This window comes from Balaenoptera borealis, assembly GCF_965194805.1.
Source record: "Balaenoptera borealis genome assembly, chromosome: 7".
Lineage (NCBI taxonomy): Eukaryota > Metazoa > Chordata > Mammalia > Artiodactyla > Balaenopteridae > Balaenoptera > Balaenoptera borealis.
The window spans coordinates 53,276,586-53,301,793 of NC_138864.1; the positions used below are offsets into that span (position 1 = coordinate 53,276,586).

Genomic DNA, 25,208 nt, shown 5'->3' on the forward strand with positions numbered 1-25,208 from the left:
GACCGGTACCGGTCCATGGCCTGTTAGGAACTGGGCCGCACAGCAGGAGGTGAGTGGCAGGAAAGCGGAGCGAAGCTTCATCTGCCTGTCCCCATCTCTCGCATTACCGCCTGAACTACCGCCCCCCCACAATCCCTCTCCGTGGAAAAAGTGTCTTCCACGAAAGCAGTCCCCGGTGCCAAAAAGGTTGGGTACCACTGCCCTAAAGTACCCACAGCCAGCAGCCAAGAGGATCTTCAGGGACTCTGGATACCCCAGAGCTTAAGTGTGGGAATCATGCTAACTGCTTTCTAACCCATGAGCGAGACATACTATCTGGCCCACCCTGTGTAACCATAAATGTATTAAGGCCTATGCAGTATTGTCTGTGAAAGGGCTTTGCAAGTGTTGTGCTAGAGAAACTCTATCACAATTTATATACACTGTCTGCTTCACCTCCTAATGTTTCAATATAGTATAATATTTACATAAATAAGGGTAAAAAAAATTCCCGGCTGTTATCTACATTTAAACATTTAAATACATGTACGTGTAAATAAAATGTTTATATGGAGATTTAGACACATTTAAACCCATATGAAGAGGTAATATAGTAAAGAACTTTGAAATTAGACCAGGACTTGAAACCCAGCCATGCCTTTAACTTGTTTCATTCTCAGGTTCCACATATGTAAAATTGGTGTAACATTAGTATTTGCCTTATAGGATTATTGTGAGGATGAGTTGGTGCATATAAATACTTAGAACAATAATTGGCACAAAGTTAAGTGTGTGCCCAATTGCCATTATAATTAGAACCAGAAATCAGAGCATTACTGTCCTCTGGTGGCTGCCTAGCTTAATTAACTATAGAAATCACAGCCAAGAAGAACAGGACTGTCTTTTAAGTACTGGCAAATGTCCTACTTTGAACAATACACTTACAATTCTCTGCCTTAAGGACTCTTCATCTGTAAAACAGGGGTAACTTCTGTCCTAATAATGGCATCGGTATACAAAGTAAAAGGTAAAATGAACTTTGAAAATTCAGAAATTTTCTGAATATAACACCTTCTATAGGATAAAAGCTTTACATTAATTATCCCATTTTCAAGTTCTAGGCATTGACACAGTAAAATATTTCATGCACAGCGTTGACCATTATTAGTTGTAGGGAGTACTAACATTATTAAAACATGCGTGTTGTAATAAATCAATCAAATAAAACCCATGTCTAAAAACCATACTTATACCAACTGAAGCCGTATTGGACCCACCTTTCCAACAGTTTCCAGTTCTTTTTTATCTCTTTTGGCATTTCCAGCCAGCAGTTTCATTTCAACAATTCCTGATACAGCAATAATTGGAACAACCGATAACATCAAAAGGGTTAATTGCCAACCGTAGACAAATGATATGATAATACCAGTTCCAAGGTTGGCTGTGTTCTGTGCAATTAAAGCCAACCTGGTCCCAGTGGCCTGGAAGAGCAAAAGAAGAGAGGCAGCTGTATTTTAAGTTGCAAATCCATGAGCTGCAGCCTTCAGCTTCTGGGTCAGAACCACGAGAGAGGGATCTGTGCCTGTACTAACATTTGCTCCCTTTTGTTACAATAAGCCCAAGACACCTGTGGGTAACTTGGGAGGCTCTGCAGGTTTTTCTTCGTGCCTTTCAACTCTCCTCCCTCTCCTGCCCATACGGATTCAGTACTGCAGAAGCAAGTCATCAGCTGCTCTGCTTTGGGGAGAGGCTGTGGGGTGCACACTTTTTCATGAAGGCAACATTCAAAGAGGAAACACACCACGGGCACTCTGGTCATTTTAAAGCCTGTTCGCTTCAAATGTGTAAGAGGGAGATTCACGAGCCCCAAGAGACCATCTGTTACCAAGGGTACAGATCCGAAGAGACCATCCCCCCGTAAAGCATGCATAAAGATGCAGTCCTGTTTGCACCAGTCAGAAAACGAGGGCTCTCACAGGGACACTGCAGGGGACTTGCTGCTCTCCTGCGCTATGCAGAAGCAGTGAGTTCCGAGGTAACAGACCTGAGCTCCAGAGCTGGGGAGGGAAGCCAGGAAGATGGCGGCACTCCCTGGGCCAGGTATTAGTTAGGGTTGGGCATGTGACCCAAATCAGTCTTAATTAGATGTAAGGGAAGGGTGTTTGTTTGGCAGTCGAGGCTTAGGTGTGCGCTCTCTTTCGCTGAATGGGAAACAAGGAAGCTTGTAGCTGTGGTTGCTCCTGGCAGCTGCCCTGTGGCCACGAGGGAACAAGCCACAGGATGAAGCCAACCCTGAGGACTGAAAGCCACTCAGAGCCAACAGACAGAAGGCGCCTGAGTCCTTCGGGCCACCTGTGAGCCAGTGGATCCACCAACCCTGAAGTCTAACCTTCCTCTTTATTGTTTAGGCCAGTTTGACTTTTCTGTTGTTTGCAGCTGAAGGCAGCTTAAAGGTTGCAGCTATGCCATATGTTTATTCCAAACCATGTTAAAGAAAAACAGTAGTAGAGTGCAGTCTACATACCCCTTGGACTTGGGAGGCATCCATCGCAAGTCTCGTAGAAAGCACACCAGTACTGTTTTTATGATCATCAAACCAGCTCATGTCCTATGGCACAAAATACACCTTTAAATTCATTCCGAATTAAAACAAGCAGAGAAAATCAGATGAAACATCCCAAACATGCAATGCCGAGGACATATCCACACTTCACTTGGGCGTTGGAGTTGAGGGGAGACCTCCCATGCAGTGGGGAGCTCTAGTCCCTGCCTTGGGCGTACACCTCGGAGCCCCACCAGGACGCAAGCCCCATCCCCACCTGCATCTGGCTCTGCTGTGCCGGGAAAGCACACTGACGGGGGGCGGGGCTTATCCAGATTGCAGCTGTGCTCGCCGCCAGCTTCCCCCGAGCCCGTGGGTGCACGTGGGTCCATCCCCCAGTCCTCACAACTTGTACTACGGATACTCCCGTAGTATCCTGATGGGGTGGTGTCTCTCACAAAGGAGTTGTGCTGGACACGGCTCTTTCTTGCAAATCCTGGGCATGAGATCCATCAGCCCTGGTTTCTCACCACGTTTTTGTTTTGTTTTGTTTGAAGCAAGGATTAAAAGAGTCTATCTTAGATATGATTTTAATTATAAGCCACTCATCCACGGCATCTTTAAGCTTCATATAAAGTAATTTTTCCTCCACAGCAACAGTTTAAAAGACACTGAAAGAGGTCTGCAAATTCAGACTTGCACAAAACATGATACCTGCTCTGTGCCCTTTTGTGAACAGGAATGTAATCAATTCCTGCCAATTGGTTGGACAATATTCTGGCCCTCTCTTGAGCCTTCTCTATAAAAATAGAGAATTCATGTTTGCACATTTTCCCACATGTCCTGCACTGGGCTGTGACCTTCCCAAGAGAGCAGATAATGCATTTTATAGGCCCAGCTACTAGCACACTGTCTGGTACCTAGCGGGTAATGACTGAGTGAATTAACAAGGGAATTAATGTGAAAGCAGAGCTCTAACAAACTCAATTACCAACATTTGGTAAAACCTATAGTTAGTATGGTCAGTCATGGGACAGGAACACTGCCAACCACCCTTTCCTTTGTTGAAAGGCATCCTGGAGTCTCAAGTGACTCACCAGGGCCTGCGTAGAATCCAGAAAACAGACACAGGTCCTTGAAATGAGAGTATCCACATGGATAGAGATAGTTGCAAAATAAGCCCCAAAAGTTACCTAAATTAAGCCTACTCCCACGGAAACCCTGAGAGGTCTTTGGACCAGGACCATTAGCAGGGCCCAGAGCAGTCCTTGCATGAACACCTGGGACACACAACATGCAGGGCAGCACGCCAGCCAGAACAGGAAGAGGCTCGAAAGGAACACACCTACCTGTCTCAGCATTGCTTTAAAAGCCATGGACCGAAGCCTTGTGGTGAGGATCTCGCCAGCCTTCCCAAATGTGAAGCCCTGGGCGAGAAGAAAGGCTTTTGTCCCTTTTGATGATCACAAGCGTTCTGACACAAGTGGGTGTATTCGCGTGGATTTCTATAACATTTATTTATGAATCAACTATTCAAATGACAAAGTCTATGGCCAGATACTAATTCAAAGTTCCAACTTAAAGTTCATGCACTGCTAGATGTAAGCTATTATATATGGAATGGATAAACAGCAAGGACCTACTGCACAGCACAGAGAACTATATTCAGTATCCTATGATAAACCAGAATGGAAAGGAATATTAAAAAAAGAATGTTTATATATGTATAACTGGATCACTTTGCTGTACAGCAGAAATTAACACATTGTAAATCAACTATACTTCCATAAAAAATTTTTTTTTAATTCATATACTTCTAAATCATTGGTATACAATAAAATCCTAAGACCAAAATCCTTAAAAGTATCCAGTTCTGGCTTCTGAAGCATTCTAAATAGACTTCCTTTTCAAAACTCTCAAGGACAACCTCTCAGTGAGAAGAATACTGTATTTAATTACAACGTTCAGTGTGTTCCTAATGCTTTAAGCAAATCAGTCTCCAACAGAAGTAACAAAATTCCATGCAGGGATGCGTTTTGGCTCCTGTAGTGTAGAGGGAGGGAGGGAGGACGTCTGGAGTATCAAGCTCCAGGTGAGTTTGCTGCTTCCCCGTCACAGCTCCACCTGCTCTCAGATTAGCGAACAATTAGGCTACTCCGTCTCCCCCAGCATCCTTGCCAGACACTTTCCCTCTTTCTAATTATATCCTGTTCAAACTGGAGACCAGCCCAGATGTCCACAGCTGGGTTTGCTTCCCAGGTGCTGGCATGGGTGTGAACCTCCAGCCACGTGGAGTGTTGGGGTGGGCACGTGGGGTGCTCTCTGGGGAGGATGCATCCAAGGTCTTCACTAAACCAAGAGGATCAGTGGTCAGTGCTCAGGGTGAGTCTGCCCCAGGGATCCAGGCCTAGACTGCTCTGGTCTCCTCCCGCCTTTGCTGGCAGATTGCTCAAGGCTCGTGAGGGCTCCGTAGTTCCGTCCATCAGCCCACTGTTGGTGCAGCATATGTATGCTCTACTCCCTAACACACCAGGGCTTGCGGCTGCATTGGACATTGAGTTGCTACAAGCAAGGCTCTGATTTCTAAATAAAAAGCTAGGCTTACTTTTACCACTGGCTCGACAATAATCAAAGAGAAGCACACTGGGCATGACTAGGAAATATTCTGTGGCCTTAATGGATTGTACTAGAAAGGCCTGTGTGTACTGGAAAGGCACTGAGTTAAAGAGACAAAAGAAATTTGGTAATTAAAAGTCTAGGTAGACAAGTACAACCAGAGCAAAGTTTACTAGTTCATTTTGTCCGGGTCTACAATTCCTAAATGCAATATAATGTGCATTCTTTCAAACAGTTCATCAATTAAGGAAGAAAATATCAGAGAAGTTACTTGATACTATATGAAGAGTAAAAAAAGAGAATGCTGGGCTTCCCTGGTGGCGCAGTGGTTAAGAATCCGCCTGCCAACGCAGAGGACACGGGTTCGATCCCTGGTCCGGGAAGATCTCACACGCCGCAGAGCAGCTAAGCCCATGCGCCACAACTACTGAAGCCCGCGAGCCACAACTACTGAAGCCTGCGCACCTAGAGCCCATGCTTCACAACAAGAGAAGCCACTGGAATGAGAAGCCCGTGCACCACACGAAGAGCAGCCCCCGCTCGCCACAACTAGAGAAAGCCCGTGCACAGCAACGAAGACCCAATGCAGCCAAAAAATAAAATAAATTTATAAAAAAAAAAAAAGAGAGAATGCTATTGTACTGATTTTTCTCCAGTTTATGACTAGTGGAGTTTAACTGGGACTTATGTTGTCCTGTGAATTCAAGTCTCTTTTGTCCTTGCTAATGAATGTTTGCTGAGGGCCAACTTGTAACATGACGTAATTTAGCACACAGGGAAGTCACAATTCCCCCTGCTGAGGACACTGCCCTCTCAAAGAGCCTTGTGCCAACTGTGTCTGCAATTCATTTCAGTCTAAGATTTGGAAGTTCCAAATCCAAGCTAAGGTTTTGATCACCTGTTTCCTTTATCGGATTTTGATTAATCAATAATTAATCTATATTAACAGATAATTAACAAAAATCTAATTAATAGGTAATTAATCTATATTCTCTAACTGAATATAGACTCGATGAGAAGATCAAATCATAGGTACCCACCTGAAGGAAGAAAGTAAAAAAAGAAATAATTCCCAGACCTAAAAAGAGCAATGAGAACATGTTGCATTTCTGCTGCTTCACTTCATCGTCCCCTGGTCCAAAAATCTACAAAAGAACATTTAAAACACCCACTTTTATTACATGATCTTTGTTTATTCCTCCCATAAACAATGGCTTGAGCATCACATTTTAAAAACTAGGTTTTGAGTACGTGTTTTTTTAACTGCGGTAAAATATACGTAACATAAAAATGGCTAAACGGTAGATTTTAAGTATACTAGGCAGTGGCATTAAGTGTACTGACAGTGTTGTGCCACCTCCACTGCCATCCATCTCCAGAATTCTTTCATCATCCACAACTGAAATTCTGTACTCATTAACCAGTAACTCCCATGACCCTCCCCCCAGCCATTTGGGAGCCTGTCTCTATGAATCGGAGGAATACAATACGAGTTCCGTTCTGAGAGCGCGCTTGTAAGTCCAATTTGTTCGTAAGTCCAACAAAGTTAGCCTAGGTACCCCACTAACACAATCGGGTATATATCAAGAGTGCTGTACTGTAATAGGTTTATAATACTTTTCACACAAACAATACGTACATAAAAAACAAACACGAAAAATAAAGAAAACAGTCTCAATCTTACAGTACAGTACCTTGAAAAGTACAGTAGTACGGTACAACAGCTGGCACACAGGGGCTGGCGCGCGCGTTCACAAGTGGAAAGTTCGCATGTAGCGGACTTACTGTTTGCGGTTATTAACGTGGGTTGAAACACTGCCTGCGGACTGTGTGTGGCTGCACATCGTCGTGTTTGTGCCTCTTCCTCTGCGTTTGCTGTTCCCTCTGCCTGAACTCCTCCCTGCCCCCTACCTGCTCGCCAGCCTCCACCCCACGGGGCCTCTGCCCCGACAGGCCTCTCCTGACCCACCCGCATGAAACAGCACCTCCAGCTCCAGCCCCTGTACTGCCAGACCCTGCTTTTAAAATGCTTGCTATGCTGTGACACATTACGTATTTGCTTTCTGGCTGTGTTCTGTGTCTGTCCCAATAGAAGGTAAACTGTTTGAGGGCAGGACTTAGTTTATTTTGTTTCCTGCTTGACCTCCAAGATCAGCATTTGACACAAAGGAGATGCCCCCAAATATAAATACAATCCACACAAGCTCTCGAATTGCAGGAGAGCCAGGGATTGTCTTATTTTGTAATGTAAGAACGGTTGGAGGGTTCTTCCTGATTTATTTTTTAGCTTGTGGTCTTAAACCAATGTTCAAAGTCACAAGCATAATAAACTCTTAGCAACTACACTCCAATAAAAATTAATTAAGAAATAAAATAAAATAAAACCTTGAAGGATAATACATTATATGAAGCTCAAAAAATAAAGATAGAAAAAAAGCTGAAAAACAGCATAATAAAGTTGTAATGTGATGGAGAATAATTCATCTTTAACAAAAAAGTCTCTCCAATAACAGAGATTGACTAAGGTTATAAAATATAAAATATTAATAAATAAATAAAATATAAATGTTGGATTTTATGGAGCCTTAGATATTTCTGATCACTTCTGATAAATATCCCCCAATGAATTTAACAACTGGATGGTGTAGCTTTTCCTTCTTAGCCTCCCCAAGCCTTGTAAGGATGGCTAAACAATGATGTAGCAATTGCTAAACAATGCTGAACATTGCTACAATTGCTAAACAATGATGTAGCAACTTATTGAATACAGACACTCTTAAATAGTTACCTAAATCATCTCTTAATCCTCAGCCATCCTAGGAGGTAGGTTTATTTTGCAGATGAAGAAACTGAGGTACAGCAAGGGAAAGCATTTGCCCAATTTGCACAGCGATTAAGTGGTGAGGCTGGTCTGTCCCCAGAGCCTGGCCTCTTGAACACTTGAGACTTGAACTCTTCCCCTTCCCCGCCACCCAGCCATCCAGTGAGACATGCATCTCCTCTCCACAAACGGGATGGGGACCATTGCCTGACACCAGTTCATCCAAACGAAGAGAGTGAATCAGAATGCCTTCTTCAGGGATTTTACAGTTTCTAATTTCATTGATAGCATAACTTGCCTATTTTTTCTTTTGCCTCAAACAGCTTTCCTCAAAAGGGAATTAAAACCTTGGGCTTAGTTTAACTTGAGGCTGCTTTACTGCAAAATGGACCAGGTTGGCATGAGAACTGATGTAATGGTGAAGTGATTTCATTCAAGCTGTCCAGTGGTGTTTTCAGACTCACCTCTATAATCTCTGAGAAGATGACCGAGAAGGCCGGCTGAAGCGCCCCGTTGGCAACAGCACACAGAGTTCCCACCACAAAGTAGGGCCATTCTGTTTTATTCAGTTTCAGGATCTTCATAAAAGACACCGGCGGCACAGTTTCATCCTAGAACACATACATATCAGGACAAAAAGGTGACAACACTACAGTCACTGGAGTTTATGGACATAGAGGAGGCCTGGCATCACCCTCAAGGAACTTGCAGACTACATGCAGAGAATGACCAGGCTACAGCAAATTACTAGAGGGTTGGACAGGATGTTATCAAAATGGTAAGTATGTCCACTGACTACACAGCATAAGCTGAGTATGAGTCCTTCACCCAAGAGGCAATCTTCATGGTGTGACCAGCCCATCTCTATTCCAGCCTCAGCAGAGTGAGCGGAAGCAGGAACTGGGCACAAAATGCCCTAGAATTCAAGTCCAATTCAACTCCGGCATGATGTTGGGGTCACATGAGACAAGACCCGTGAATAGATGGGTAAGTGGCCTCACCAACACAAGGCGCCATGATTAACCTGAGGACCTGGGCCTGGTCTCCTCACCCCGGAACCCTGCCCAGCGCTGCCTTTTCTGTGACGTGTTCCCAACACACAAAACTAAAGTAGCTACTCCCCTTTTCTTTCACCACTGTTCCCTCTGCGGACTTCTTCTATTTCATAGCTTAGCTTGTTTTGTGATCCCCCCACCCCGTTTGTTTACATGACTCTGCTTGTTTGTTTGTTTTTAAGGTGAAGACTATGTCTTTATATCCCTACAAATAGCCCAATGCCTGGCACACATCAGGTTCTCAGCAAATGCAGAACTCAGTGTCTGGTCAAGCATGAAGGATTTAGGCCACATAAAGGAGAATATTCGGACTACAGAGGTGGTTTAACAGTAAACTAGATACAAAAGGTGCCTATGGAATCCCATAGCCTTACAGTTGTTTAAATAGGTCATGTTTGCGTCTCTATGAAAAAGAGAACATGGGAATAGTTTCTATTCAGCCGTCTTCTTTCAAGCCACCCATTTTCTCTGTGTTTTAGGGTGTTTTTTTCCTCCCTAGTTAACATTATCTTTTAGCCCTGGTCTCCAGTCTGTTAAACGAACTGAGGCTGCTCTTCACATGCCAGCAGGTCTTCCAGGCCCTTCTAATCAGACTTAATTTCCCCTGCTCCTTGGGCACATCGTTTATCCCTCTATGATGGCACTTAGGACAGTCTTGTTGATGTGTCATTTTCTGACTCCCACTCTTCTCTGTGCATTTCTCCAAGAGAAGTGCTCCTCTAAAATACCAGACTCTCAAGATTTAGCAGCGTAACTGCCCAGATAAATGAGGAAATGAGAAGTAAATACTTCCACAGCCAAAAAGGGGGAAATTGTTTATCTTACGTATGATAATGCAGCTCCACAATAATTCAACTGTTATTCTCTTTCCATAAATACACCAAGATTGAGACCTCTGAGAGAGCCCTCGTAATCTCTGCAGTAAATAACATTGTGGGCAGAGAAAAACAGATGCAGTGAATTCTCGGTAGGATTACTGTCTTCAGGCCAACACAAAAGTAAAAATAAACTCAGCTTTTATCAATAAATAACATCAAAAGGTATTCTCAAACCATTTCTTAAAATCATAAAATATCTTTTCTTGGAATGGATTCCCCTTCTATCAATATTATAAAGGCTTCTGTTAACTTGAATTAGTAACATCCCAAGTCTTCAGGTGAGAGACGTTAAAGAATGTACACTTTGGCTATTTCTGGTAATTCTCCCCTTTTTCTTAGTAAGAGAATTCCAATCTTATTCAGAGTAGCAATGCATATAGCAAAAATATTCAGTTATCTACCCTTCCTTGTAGCTAGGTAGCGCCATGTGATTAAGTTATGGCCAGTGACATATAAATAAAAGTACTGTATTGGACTTATGGAAAATCTTTGTTTCTTCTTGCTGCTTGGAACACAGATGTGATGGCTGGAGCTTCAGGAGCCATTTTAGATCACTGAGAATGGAAGCTACATGCCAGGATAGTGAGTATAAATATGAAAGGAACCTGAATCCATGGTAACCATGGTGGAGTCACCATTCTAGCCCTGGGTTTCTCACCTTTAAGATTTTTTTTATGTGAAAGAGAAATAAAACCTCTTATTTTTCTTAAACTGATATTAATCTGAGTTTCCTAGCATAGAAATCAAAAGTAATCCTACCTAATAGAGCATGCAAATATCAGGGCCTCTTACTTTAGACCAGCCTTATTTATCTCTGGACCTCAAAAGTAAGCGGAGTATCTAGTTTTAATTTCAAGCATCTAAGCACAAAGACTATGTTTTTGGATCTTTTTTTCATTGGAAATCCAATTTTAATTGGAATTGATTTCAATTTTTGACAAATACATTTAAAATTTGATGTTTCCTTTTTTTAAGAAGAGTATGGCTCATGGCAGGAATCCTCTGTGCCTGCAATATACTTGCAAGACTAAGAATTTCAACAGCAAAACTAAACAACTAAAGATTTAAGTGAAAAACAACTTACAAGTTCAATGGTTTCCACATCAAAGGCATTCTGATACTTTCGTGAATTCCTCAGGCTTTTATGAAAAGAACTCCTAACGATGGGATGAGCCAAACCCATGGCAGGTTTTTCATCAGTTAGTGCAACTTTAAATTCTTCTGACTGGATCTGGCTTCCTAATGTCTATAAGAAGAACAAAACATTGACTTGTGTGTGTGTGTCTGTGTCCAGATGGATGTAACCTCCAAGTTTAGAACCATACAGCCATTTGAGTATCACGTGTCAAGACTTTCAGGTTCCGTCACAGCTTCTCAGTCAAAGTTAGCTGCAGAGTGTCAAGAAGTATATCAACACATGGAAGTAAAAGAGGTTACAAAGGACAGAAAGGTTAAATTCAGTTTGAACAATATGAAACCTGGAGTATAAAAATATTCTCTAAAAATTAAAAGGCAAAGTTTTCATTATCCAGCAGGTAACTGGGAATTTCTTCAATACACCAGGATCCAGAGAACAAGTTAGAGACCACCACGGTGCAGAAGAATAAACAGAAACATTACCAAGGGCTCATTTTTACAAACAAGGAAAAGCTGGCCACTGCCCAAGGGAGGCTGTTAATCTGGCTGAGTACCATCATCTTTCTTCCTCAGAGTCCTGCAAAGATTCATCCACACCTCACCCCAGGGGAACAGTCCTGCAGGTTCAGCCTCATTGCCCACTTTGGGATCAACTCTCTCCTTAAAGGGTCAGGGAGAGGGATAATTTAAGGACCTTTAGCTCAATGCTAGATGAGGGAATATCAACCCAACCTTCCTGGAGTCTAACTTTGTTCTCTGTTTGCTTCCGCCATGTCTGAGCCCACATCTTAATGGTTTGTCCAGGACCTCAGTTCTTGTGGTATTGTCTTTTTCCTTTGAGGTCCTGTCCCCAAACCCAATTATCTGGCTAGTGCCTTACTGTACCCACAGAGGCTGTCTATCTTGAGCTCTTGATCTAATCTGATCCTACTTTCCAGTTGTGCTTTCAGCACCTGACAGAATATTGCGCCCTTGTGCCTTGAACCCCACTGCAGGTACGCTCTGCTTGGTGGACTTCCTTGTTTCCTACTGGAACGGTTTCACACCATCTCCCAACAAAAGCCAACCTAGTGGGACTTCCCTGGTGGCGCAGTGGTTAAGAATCCACCTGCCAATGCAGGGGACACGGGTTCGATCCCTGGTCTGGGAAGATCCCACATGCCGCGGAGCAGCTAAGCCCATGCACCACAACTACTGAGCCTGCACTCTAGAGCCAGTGAGCCACAACTACTGAGCCTGTGTGCCTAGAGCTCGTGCTCTGCAACAAGAGAAGCCACCGCAATGAGAAGCCTGCGCACCGCAACAAAGACCCAAAGCAGCCAAAAATAAATAAGTAAATAGATTTATTAAAAAACAAAAAAACAACCTAGCTTAGAGACTTAGTCTTGTAACTGGTCCCTACATCCTCACTTCCATCCACTCCCACACTGCTATCAGAGTCACTTTCCTGAAGGGCAGTCCTGCTCAAATCACACCCCAGCTCAACAGTCTTCCACAGCTCCCCACCACATGCTCAAGCCTGGCTCCCCCAAATTCTAGCACATGGCAAGTCAAACTGAACCACTTCTCATCAATCCTTTTCTTATCTTTTTCTCCTTTTGTCATCTTGTCCATGCTATCTCAATAGACAGCTCTTCCAATAAGCCCATTCTGATTTTAGACTTCCTCTATGACCAAATGCATAATCCCTCTCTCTATCTCATAATATACTTTTCTGTGCCTTACCTAAAGCCCTCATTTACTGGGAGCTGAGGTCATTAAGCTCCAAAGCCAAGATGGCCGCTTTTCACCAGTTGATAAAAAGTATATATTTGAAACCAATAGCCCTTATTTCCTACACCTGGATATACTTCAGCTGCCTCAAATATTCAATCGTAAAAAATAAAACAATAACTGTTGAAAGGAAATATGGGTGAATATCCTAAGAACAACCCCAAATCCTGAAGACATGGAGAGGAGAAATGATAATCTAATTACATACAATTTTAAAGCTTTTTTTATGGCAGCCAAACAAACAACAAAGTGAAGTTGAAAGAACAAAGCAGGAAAAATACTTCCAATACATGCAAGAGAAATGTGTATTTCCTTTTTATGCACAGTGTTCTTATAAATCAATAAGAATATCATGAACAACTCAACAGAAAACAGCCTAATACAGGAACAGACACTTTCACAGAGGAAAATATACAAACAGCCAAGGAACATGTGAAAAGATGCTGAGGACCCATTAAAATGATAGAATCTGGATGATGTGCATCTGAAATGGGAAGAAAAAAGAACAAAATTATGTACATACTAGTTACAGTTATATCAAAGCAAATGTATATACTTTTACAAATATAAGAATCATGTTTACAGAATAACATATTTTTAGGTTATTTATTTTGCAAAGTTGCTCAAGAAGTTCATTCCCCAGGCAATTAAGAATCTCTGTCCTAAAGAATAAGTTCAAAATGTTTTCGGCATTTTCCTCTATTTTCCTCTCCCGTCACCTTTCTCTTTAGAGATTCTTTCAACGACTCTGAATTAAAGTCTCAGATGTATATTTTAGGCATCTTCCTGAAAACTTCTTATTTCTCAACATGGCATTAGCTACGTGATATTTTAATAAATAAAATAAAGAATACTATATTGAGGAGAAAACAGCAGAAAAACTTCCCAAGAGGCAGATACCTGCATGTTAACAAGCCTGAAGTACACCCCTTCCTTCTTCATTAGTTCTTTGTGGCTTCCTTGCTCCACAATGACTCCATCCTCAAACCCAGCAATGACATCTGCATTTCGGATTGTAGACAATCGGTGTGCTATCACTATGGTGGTCCGGCCTTCCCTGGCCTAAAGGGGAAAAGGACAAACATGTAGGGCAGGAGGGTTACAATGTCCCGCACTGTCAATTAACACACAATTAAGCACTTGGATGGAGGTGTTTGCGGATGATGCGAGAATAGCTCACCATCCCCGTGTGATTAGGGCACAAAGGCATCACTCACCTGTGAATGGCCAAAAGGAGACTTAAGTTCTGGACCAGACAGGAGGCCACTCCCTCCAGGATGAGGATGGATAACTGTGGAGGTCTACAACCCTTCTCAAATGTTTTCATACCTGTGTGAGGAGCCCTCGTTCTGAGTTATACGATATGCTAGAGACTTCACCAGAAGCATGTTCAGAAGTTGTTGCCACATACAGTCTTCTCCAGAGCACTTCTGTAGGATTTCTTTTGAAGTGCCTGATTTTGACTGTAATTCTAATGGACTCCATGCAGGCAGCTGAGGTGAAAACATACCCTGGGATCTGGATGGTTCACGTTATGGTTCAAAGACCATCTGAATTACAAACTCTGGAGTGGGGCCATTAACTATGATTTTTAACAAGTGCTTCAGGTGATTTTTATGGATGCTGAAATCTACAAATCACCCCCCCACCCCCCCACCCCCCCGCTAAGTAGTTCCCTGAACTCACATGTTGTTGGCTTGGTGGGTTTATGAACGGGCATTTACAACCTGGAAAATGCCCATCAAACTATTCATGTTATGTCATTAACAATGGTTATTTTTTTAAAATATTCATTAGCCCTATCAAGACTAACAACTTCTTAAGACCACTCCTACTCTGAGGCAATAAAACCACATCCTTAGGATGGTTATTAGAGTATAGCCCAATTCACCTAAGTAGTTAAAAAGATAGAAATGAGAGGCTAGTCATCAAAAAATCTACAAACAGTAAATGCTGGAGAGGGTGTGGAGAAAAGGGAACCGTCTTGCACTGTTGATGGGAATGTAAATTGATACAGCCACTATGGAGAACAGTATGGAGGTTCCTTAAAAAACTAAAAATAGAACTACCATAGGACCCAGCAATCCCACTACTGGGCATATACCCTGAGAAAACCATAATTCAAAAAGAGTCATGTACCACAATGTTCATTGCAGCACTATTTACAATAGCCAGGACATGAAAGCAACCTAAGTGTCCATCATCAGATGAATGGATAAAGAAGATGTGGCACATATATACAATGGAATATTACTCAGCCATAAAAAGAAATGAAATGGAGGTATTTGTAGTGAGGTGGATGGAGTTAGAGTCTGTCATACAGAGTGAAGTAAGTCAGAAAGAGAAAAACAAATACTGTATGCTAACACATATATATGGAATCTAAAAAAAGAAAAAAAAGGTTCTGATGAACCTAGGGGCAGGACAGGAATAAAGACACAGACGTAGAGAATGGACTTGAGGCCACAGGGAGGGGGAAGGGTAAGCTGGGACGAAGTAAGAGAGTAGCATTGACATATATACACTACCAGATGTAAAATACATAGCTAGTGGGAAGCAGCCGCATAGCACAGGGAGATCAGCTCGGTGCTTTGCGACCACCTAGAGGGGTGGGATAGGGAGGGTGGGAGGGAGATGCAAGAGGGAGGCGATATGGGGATATACGTGTGCATATAGCTGATTCACTTTGTTATACAGCAGAAACTACCACACCATTGTAAAGCAATTATACTCCAATAAAGATGTTAAAAAAAAAAAGACTAGATTCATAATAGCCAAAAAGTGAGAACAATCCAAATGTTCATCAGTTGATCGAAAGATAAACAAGGTGGTTTAAACAAGGCAAGGTGGTACATCCATACAATGGAATAATACTGGGCCAGAAAAAGGAATGAGATTCTGATGTGTGTTTCAATATGGATGAACCTTGAAAACATTATGCTAAGTGAAAGAAGCCAGTCACAAAAGACCATGCCTTGTATGATTCTATTTATATGAAATGTCCAGAATGGGCAAATCCATAGAGAGAGAAAGCAGATTACTGGTTGCCAAGAGCAAGCGTGAGGGCGGAATGGAGAGTGACTGCTAATCGGTACAAGGTTTCCTTTCAGGATGATGAAAATATTCTGCACTGAGACTGTGCTGATGGTTGCAAAATCTTGTGAATATACTGAAAAAGCCAATGAATTGTGCATTTTAAAAGGGTGAACTTTATGGTATCTGAATTATATCTCAATTTTTTTAAAAAGAGCATCCATGAAAATTCTGAAAAAGTTAATGAGTATCTGGGTAATATCTCCACCAGATACTAAAACATAAAAAGCTACAGCAATTAGGGCTTCCCTGGTGGCGCAGTGGTTAAGAATCCACCTGCCAATGCAGGGGACACGGGTTCGAGCCCTGGTCCAGGAAGATCCCACATGCCGCGGAGCAACTGAGCCCGTGCACCACAACTACTGAGCCTGCGCTCTAGAGCCCGCGAGCCACAACTACTGAGCCTACGTGCCACAACTACTGAAGCCTGCGCGCCTAGAGCCTGTGCTCCACAACAAGAGAAGCCACCGCAATGAGAAGCCCACGCACCCGCAATGAAGAGTAGCCCCCGCTCACCGCAACTGGAAAAAGCCTGCATGCAGCAACAAAAACCCAACGCAGCCACAAATAAATAAATTAAATTTAAAAAAAAAAGCTACAGCAATTAAAATAGTAAATTCCGGGGGAAGCTATCACGTGAAAAGACAATTTGATCAATAGAACCATATACAGAGTCCAGAAATAGACGTAAAACATTTAAGAATTAGTATGACAGTATGAATAAATATGCTTTGTCTCTCCGTAGAGAAAAGGTGGACTATGGAGGCAATTTCATAGCCACCTGGAAAAAAATAATGTGGTCTTTCTTCTTCAGTCCGTACTCTAAAATAACCAGATGAATCAACTGTGTTTAAATAAATATAAAAGAGTTACACCATAAAAAGAGAGAGAGACTAGAGCATAACCACTGGACAACATTTAAGACTGTTCTTTGATTTTTAGCATATGGGCCCCAAAGAAACATTCATAAATATTTACTGAATTACTGATACGGAAGCTGCATGGCTTTGTCCATGTATGATGAGGCCCAGAGGAAACACTTTGATCAACCTAATAATATTCATGATACTAACAGTGACTGGGTTATCATGATGATCATAATAGGTTGATGCTATATCAACTTAAAAAAAAAACAGAGGGGGGCTTCCCTGGTGGCGCAGTGGTTGAGAGTCTGCCTGCCAACGCAGGGGACACGGGTTCGAGCCCTGGTCTGGGAGGATCCCACATGCCACGGAGCAACTAAGCCCGTGAGTCACAACTACTGAGCCTGCGCGTCTGGAGCCTGTGCTCCGCAACAAGAGAGGCCACGACAGTGAGAGGCCCGCGCACGGCGATGAAGAGTGGCCCCCGCTCGCCGCAACTAGAGAAAGCCCTCGCACAGAAACGAAGACCCAACACAGCCAAAAATAAATTTAAAAAAAAACAAAAAACAAAAAAACCCAGAGGAATCGGAGTCAGACTTGCGAGTAAATGACTGGTGTGCAGGAGAAACAAAGTGGGCAAAGTTGCTAATTTCAAAATTAGCAACTGTCACCCTTGACCGAGATTCTTTGGCCAGAGTAGAGGAGATCTGACACAAAGGACTATTTTCAAAGGGCTATTTTCAAACACCCCAGTGATGACAAAACATTGGCAAATAAATACCCTAGATTCAAGGACACCAACTATTAAGAAATTTGGAACTTCTACTAATTTTGGATGTGTAGGAATGAAAGGCAGGCCCAAACAAAGGAAGTTCTATTCCATGAGCCTTTCTGGAACTTCTGGGAAAAAAAGCATAAAATGAAACTTTTGGCAATCATTTCATTAAATCACTACTCTGGTTCTTTTCTTGCCCCTCCAGTATGGAAACACTATGAGTAGGAGAGTGTGTGTAGGTATGAAACTTTGTGATTATTGACTTTCTTTAAAAAATCAAAATACCAAGTCTGCTTTTCTATTCTTCTTTAAGACCTTATATTGGAAAAACCTATTATTATTTTGATGAATAGCTGCTATCTATTGAGCCAAAAGCAGAAATGGTCATTAATAATTTTTTTAATGTAGACATGTATTATCTCAATGAGCTAGGCCATGGTAATCAATTCAGTAAAAATTTATTTAGGCTTTACTATGGGCAAAGCACTGGAGTAGGTGTTATAGAGACACAAACATGAACCATTTATTAATTCTGTCTTTTAGGGAGTTTATTCTTATTCTTATTATATAAATAAATAGCTAACTACAATAGCTTGGTGCCACAAGAGGTATTGATAAATGTATAAAGGATCCACAAAAGGAAAATATTATTCTTCCAGGCTAGGTAATCAGGGAGGAAAAACAATAACTATAATAGTAGTATATCCTTATGCTCCTCAGAGGAAAAATAATTAATTACAAAATTCAACTTTTCATTGTTAAAAGAGAGGTGGTATATAAATAGATGGACCAGCCAATTGACTGACTAGTATCATTGGGGGGAGTACAATAATGAAGGATTTCCCTTTTAAAGACATAGTTTATTGTCTGCAAAATATATCAGTTTAGTTATCTTGCAATGTATGGAGTCAATTGGGTAGATTATAAACTATTTGTAGCAACTACGGTAGATAAAACATGGTCACAAACACTTTGCAGCTACTCCCTTTCAGAGGTAGAGTCTATTTTTCCACCTCGTCAAATCTGGGCAGGCCTTGTGACTTGCTTTGACCAAACAATATGAAGGAATTAATGCTTGTGCAATTTCTGAAGCATAGACTTCAAGAGGCCTTATAGCTTGTGTGTTTGCCATCTTTGAAAGCTACCTGGAAAGGAAACTTGTCTAGTCTACTTGAGGATGAGAAGCCTGCTGGAGGAGAAGCAAGCTGCCTCAGGCAACAGCCATCACCAATTACCAGGCACATGAGTGAGGCCATCTTGAAAATTCCAGCCCAGCTGACCCTGAGCTGAGAGTAGCTGCCTGGGGAGACTAGGCAAAACCAATAGAGGAGCCACACCAGCCAACCCACTAAGTGCTGGATTAAGGCAACTGATACGGAAATTGGTAATTAGACTGGGGTGCTACTGTAACAAAACCCTAAACATGTGACATTGGCTTTGGGACTGGGTTCTGAGTGGCAGGCAGTGGCTAGAAGGGAGGTGATAATACTGTTAGTGGAGACTGGAAGTACGGAAATTGCTATTGGAGGCTGGAAAGACAGTGACCTGTGTTACGTAACCTTAGAATAACTGGAAAAACTGTTCCCTGTAGTAACTTGGAAGAAAGATATTTTATCTAATGAACTTGTACATCTGGCTAAGGAGATTCCAGAGTTCTCTAAACAGAATGTTGAAAGTGCCAGGCTGTATATGATAAGGTATGAGAAGAGAATGATGAGCTAAAGAAGAAGCCATTTGGTTTGCAAGGTGAATTTAGAGGCTACAAAGAAGACCCAGTACTTGCTGGGTTGGAAAATGAATTGTTAATCATCCAGTCAAATGAGACCAAAGATCAAATCAGGGTGTAGGTGTAAGATTTTTTTGTTAAAATCTCTGAAAAATTTAAGGCAAATTCTAGTAGACACTCTCTGCTACATAAAAGGGCTTCTAAGGCTCTAAAGGGTTTTCTAATGGCAGTTTCATATACAGCCCAAAGTAGAGAGAGGCTTGCCCCCCCCAAAAATTAAAAATGTAGCTTTTGGGGGTTAAGCAAACTACAGTCAAATTCTAAGCAAACTCACGAAGTCTTTAAGAGAGTCCATCAGCTTGGACTAAAAGAGACTGAGAAAATTAAAAATGTAAAGAGGCCTCTGGGTCTCAAATTTCTATGAGCAGAAAGCATGCTGAGAAAGTTACTTAGCTGCAGACATGGGCCATTTCTTATGGAAAAGGAAAGAGCTCTCAGAGGGAGAATCTGAGAGCCCAGAGGTTGAAGCCCCAAACCAAGCAGAAAAAGTGCACTAGGGGACCCATTCTACTAAGGGTAGAATTGAGCCTTAATCAAGGAACATTTCCTTTCCTTGGAGCAGTGGGGTAATTGGCAACATGCATCTGACTGCGTTTCAAAATTGCTATGGAGCAGTAACTGCTATGTGCTTCCTGTTTTCCTTTTTGAATAGGAGTGTCTGCTATAATTAGCCTGTCCCTGCCTCACCATTACACGGTGGGTATATGTGTGGAAGATAACATCTCTTTAGTTCATAGTTCTCTGGATCAAGATAAGCTTAACATGAAGAATCTCATCCATATCTGGACCACATTCACGTCTTCAGATACTGACTTTGAGCCTGATCTCGTAACTGTACGAAAATTTTGAGGGTCTTGGGAAGAGGTGGATTTATTTTGCACTTGGGGAAACATAAATAATTGTGGCAGAGAGTGTGCTGTGGAAGATTAAATACGGTCACAGATCCTTTACAGCTCACCCATCAAGAAACAGAATCTATTTCCTCACTCCTTCAATCTGGGCTAGCCTTGTGACTTTCTGTGACCAATAGAATGTGGTGAAAGTGACATTGTGTGAGTTCTGGAGTCTACGCCTCTAGACGTCTTATAGCTTCTGTCTCTGGATACACTGGCCTGAGACTTCTGTGTAAAGAAGCTGGGTTAGCCTATTGTATGAGTGAGTACAAGCCTGAGTATGAGATGCCCAACCAACAGCCAGCACGTGAGTGAAGGCCATCTTGGACCATTTTAGCTAAGTCAACCCTCCAGGTAAATACAGCCATATGCTCAGGTAAAAATAGCAGAAGATCCACCCAGCCAATCTACAGAAGTATTGTTTTAAGTCTGAATTTGGGTTTGTTATGCAGCAATAGGTAACTGATTCAGCAATCAATAAAATGAATAATAATCATGGTAATGGTAATCACCATAATAATTGCATTGTTTCTCATGGGCAAGGTATGTGCTAATAACTTTACATGCAGTATCTCATTTAATCTATTCAATCATCCTATGACATTATTTCTCCCCCTGCCCCCCACCCCAATTACTTCTGCAATATCTCAGGCTTAGAGGGGTTAGTTAATTTGCCCAAGGTCATGTAGCAAGAAAGAGGCAAAGCCAGGACTCCCACCTCAGCCTGTCTGGCACCACAACCTGTGCTCTTAAGCACCACCCCAAGCTGCTAATGGCTTTTCTTGGAGATTTAAAAAAACTGTGAGTGATTCGTCAGCTATTTTTAAAGTAAATATGTAAAAGGTTATCAGCTGAGGAGTGGGCCATAATCCTACAGAACACAAATTGCTAAAACTGAATGAAGTAACCTGTCCAAATATTAATTAAAACTTGCAAGGCTATAATTTTTGCTGACCGAATTCATATCATGAAAAACAACATCTCCAGTAATTCTGTTCATTTAGCACAGCAAGGGCTAACGTATTGAATGTTTCTATCCTACAAAGTATTAGGACATGGGTCCTAGGGCTGAATAGGACTTTTTTTTTTCACATAAATCTCTCTTATCCTACCTAACTTTATGCTAAAAAGTCTATATATTGACACATGAATGACCATTTATGTGTTTTGAGTTAAAATTAATTGTTTAATTTATGCATGTATTATTTTTATGATTTCTTGATTTAAGTCACTTCTAATTAACTAAGCAAATACAATTCTCCTATGTATTATATTTTGGTTCCTTAATATTGAGACTTAATATACATGAAAGCAATGTAATTGAGTATAAAAATTTGTGAGGAATAATTATCATAATCTTTCATTAATTATTAAATTACATTATATAAGATAAGCCAAAATATTAATCTGATAAACCAGGAAGCATGAATTAACTACAGTTTATAGCACACAAGGCAACTGTGTTTACTTAGGATTCAGGTATAAATTTTCCTGAGAAAATAAGGTTCATACAGTTCATGTCTAAAATGTACGATGATAGATACTATGTATAACTGAGTCACTTTGCTGTATACCTGAAACTAACACAACATTGTAAATCAACTATATTTCAATAAAAATCAAAAAATAAAACAAAATAAAATAGGTCAATTCAAAAAAATAAAATTTCAAGAGGCAGGTTGGATAGACTAAGTAACTTGCACATCTTATTACTAAACTTCCTCAAATCAAATATATTTATGATATTTATGTGTTTGAAACCCATTTACATGATGTCATCTGACTCTGGTTTTAATACTGTGTTGTTATTACAGATGACTTCAGCACTGACCTTGAAAGTGTCCCAAGATAAGGTTCTTCCTTTGAAGCTTTAGTTTAGTAAGGATAACAGTGAGAGATTTAGAAACTCTGAGCCGGGCCCATGAGCTCAGCAGCCTTAAAAAGTGTTGCTTATTTATATGCTTAGACAAACACGCAAGTTGAACTTTATTTCCAGAAAAGCATCCATTCATTTTCATGAATAGATAAAGACGATGTACTGCCTACAAAATAAGGCAAATATTTGAACTGCTTTTCAGCTGGACCACTGCGTAAGTAACCAGATTTTTCTTTGTACATTTTACCACAACTACTTTTGATCAAAGCCCTAGCCTATATGCAAGAAAAAAACAAAGCTAAGCGGCTCACTGCACAGGTTTGGATTAGGGCTCACTGCACCTTGGTCAAAGCAAGCCAGTTAATGGGCTGCCCACCTCTCTCTGCAATGTGCCTTGACAGAAAGGAGAAACCAAGAAAGCCCCACGGGAGAGCTTCATTTGCTCTTATGTTTATGTTTTTCAACCTAGACTCGCAAAGCATTGGCAAGAATTTTCAATAAAGTCTCAACTGGCTGGCCTTCAGGTGTTTAGGGTCCACTGACCTTATCCAAAGCTGCCTGTACCTCAGCTTCACTCTCAGTGTCCAGGGCTGAGGTGGCCTCATCCAGCAGCAGGATCTTGGGGTTGCGAACCAGAGCCCGAGCGATGGCGATTCTCTGCTTCTGTCCACCACTCAGCTGGGCCCCTCTCTCTCCAACCAGGGTGTCAAATTTCTACAAGAGAAAGCATGGTGGAGCTCTTGAAGTATTTCAGATAGAAAAAGCTATGGAGTCTAGAAATTCATGAAGACAACAGGGAGCTTCATTTTGACCATCGTAATGAGTCACAAATTATAATAAAATAAATAATATCGAATTCTGACAAACTACTAACATACTCTGTATAAAATTTTGTATGCTTCATGTACCAAGCTATACGCTCCAACTGGATAATTCAAGGGACTTATCTAGCAAAGTTGGACAACCTTGTACCTCAAACATTATTAGCTTGACCTTTGAAGAAAGAACTCACATGAGTTGAAATTCTCATTTCGAGGGCAACTACATTAACAGAGGCTTTACCTGTGGTAGTTTCATGATAAACTCATAGGCGTTGGCTTCCTTGACAGCTTTCTTTATTTCATCCATTGTTACATTTCCACGGCCATAACGAATATTTTCAGCAATGGTGGTAGAAAATAGCACCGGCTCCTGACTCACCACTCCAATTATTTCCCTCAGATACCTTACGTTAAACATCCTAATATCCTGCCCATCGATGGTAATCTGAAAAAACAAAATACCTCCATTGAATATTTTAAACCTTCTGATGTATAAAGCATCAAGACTCTTTAATTTGTTACCAAAAAAGCCTTAGCTAATATTTAACTTATTTCAGTGGTTAGAAATGAGAATTGGAAATAAAACAATGTGGAAGACTAGAAATAAAAAGTGTATTCTCTCTTTTGATATTTATAATCTTACATATACATTTTTATGGATGGATTATTCCCCATAAGTGATTATATATTTGGTTATACATTTTGGGCATAACTATTAGTTTTGCTTACCATTACTAAATCTGAATAAAAATGTCCCTTTACCTACCTAGTCCACATATCATTTTGATGGCATTATGATGTTTTACTGCATGTAATATATCATAATTTACTTCAGCATGTCCCCCCTGCTGAATATCTGGCTTCCTTCAAGGAACACTGAAGGACAAGCATTGTAAAAGCACAGAAATACCAGGCCGAAGAGTACGATTTATTTTTTCTTCTCCGATAAAAATTGCTTAACTTATACAATGACTGGCATATGTTGGGCATTTATTATTTGCTGAATAAAGGTTGAATAAACAACCCTCTAAAAAGATTTTTAATAATTTACTATGTCAGCAGGAATATATAAATATATATCTGCTTCATTATAATTTATTAGCTTTTATCATTTTAATGTCTTTTCTAATTAATAAGTGTGGGGTGGTAGCTTATATTTATTTTAATTCACATACAATTATAAGTGAGGTTGAACATTTCTTTCAACTTTTTACAAATCTACATTTATTCTTGAAAGATTTGCATGTTCATATCCTATGATAGATTCATATTAATTTCTAAAACAGTGATTATAATAGTTTTCCCACATATATCATAAATTATTTGTTCCAATTTATTGCTTTCTTTTATTATAGTTTTACTGATTTTTACGGGGAGAGATTTAAGGAAAAACTGAATCAGTCAACTGTACCAGTGGGCATTTTTTTCTATTATTTCAGCAGTAAAAAAATGGCTAAATCACAATGTGAACAGTGAATATCTCTGAGTTATAGAATTTCTGAAGACTTTTTTCCCTGCTGACATGTATTTTCTTTAAAAAATGTATTACTCCAATAATAATTTAAAAAATAAGATGTTTTCAAATGCTTATCCTCAATGGTTAGTATTTACTATGTATGTTCTTTTTAAAAAATGAATAAAACTGTTTACACTTGAACCAACCTACAGTTTGCTTTAGGAAATGAGGATGGCCCTATGTTCCTCCTTGGTGTATCAGATTTTTCAAAGAAGGTTTGTTAATTTTATTAAAGTAAATAAATAAATAATTTGTGTATCCTAGAAAACTTTGTATTCATTCCTGCAATCTCTGTTCTATCTCAATGCCTTTTCAGGTTTTTTTGTTTTTCTTTGTAACTTGTAAACTTCTGTTTTCATTATTGTTGAATTATAATACATTTCAATGTCAGGTAAACTCAACGTCCAAAAGTTGGTGCAGCTGAGGAAATTTGAATATATACTGTGGGCTCGTATTGTATTAACATTAAATTTACTGATTTTGATGATTGTTTTGTGATTACGTAAGAGAATGTCTTCTTCTCAGAAAAGGTATTCTGCTTTGCAGTACACCTGAAACTAACACAACATTGTAAATCAACTATACTCCAATAAATATAAATAAGTTAGAATTTATAACAAAATTTTTAAAGGCCAAAAAAATATTCCCTAGGCCATTACTGTTCCCCATGTCCCCAGAAGCTTCTTAGAGACTAACCCACTTTCCCCTTCAGATATTCCAACATTTAAGAAAACTCAACAGCCTTTGATGAATTTAATTACTGTCCTAAGATTTCTTGTGATCC

General features: G+C 40.6%; 2 protein-coding genes across 8 annotated transcripts in view; one reads left to right on the plus strand and one right to left on the minus strand.

The window, feature by feature from the left end:
- The window catches only part of CROT (carnitine O-octanoyltransferase), a 105,839-nt gene extending 100,061 nt beyond the window's left edge, over positions 1-5,778 (plus strand). Inside the window, exon 18 of the mRNA XM_082398377.1 lies at positions 5,373-5,778. Within this exon, the coding sequence (XP_082254503.1) occupies positions 5,373-5,412 (40 nt within the window). The 3' untranslated portion in view covers positions 5,413-5,778. The remainder of the gene's footprint in view (positions 1-5,372) is intronic.
- ABCB4 (ATP binding cassette subfamily B member 4) overlaps positions 1-25,208 on the minus strand; it is a 106,854-nt gene that overhangs the window by 30,634 nt on the left and 51,012 nt on the right. For all 7 annotated transcript variants that reach the window (XM_082398207.1, XM_082398205.1, XM_082398206.1 and 4 more), the window contains 9 exons: positions 23,150-23,353; positions 22,631-22,801; positions 13,702-13,863; positions 10,976-11,137; positions 8,423-8,569; positions 6,178-6,282; positions 3,871-3,948; positions 2,504-2,587; positions 1,257-1,460 (listed from right to left, as the gene is read on the minus strand). In XM_082398207.1, coding sequence (XP_082254333.1) covers positions 1,257-1,460; positions 2,504-2,587; positions 3,871-3,948; positions 6,178-6,282; positions 8,423-8,569; positions 10,976-11,137; positions 13,702-13,863; positions 22,631-22,801; positions 23,150-23,353 — 1,317 coding nt within the window. The remainder of the gene's footprint in view (positions 1-1,256; positions 1,461-2,503; positions 2,588-3,870; positions 3,949-6,177; positions 6,283-8,422; positions 8,570-10,975; positions 11,138-13,701; positions 13,864-22,630; positions 22,802-23,149; positions 23,354-25,208) is intronic.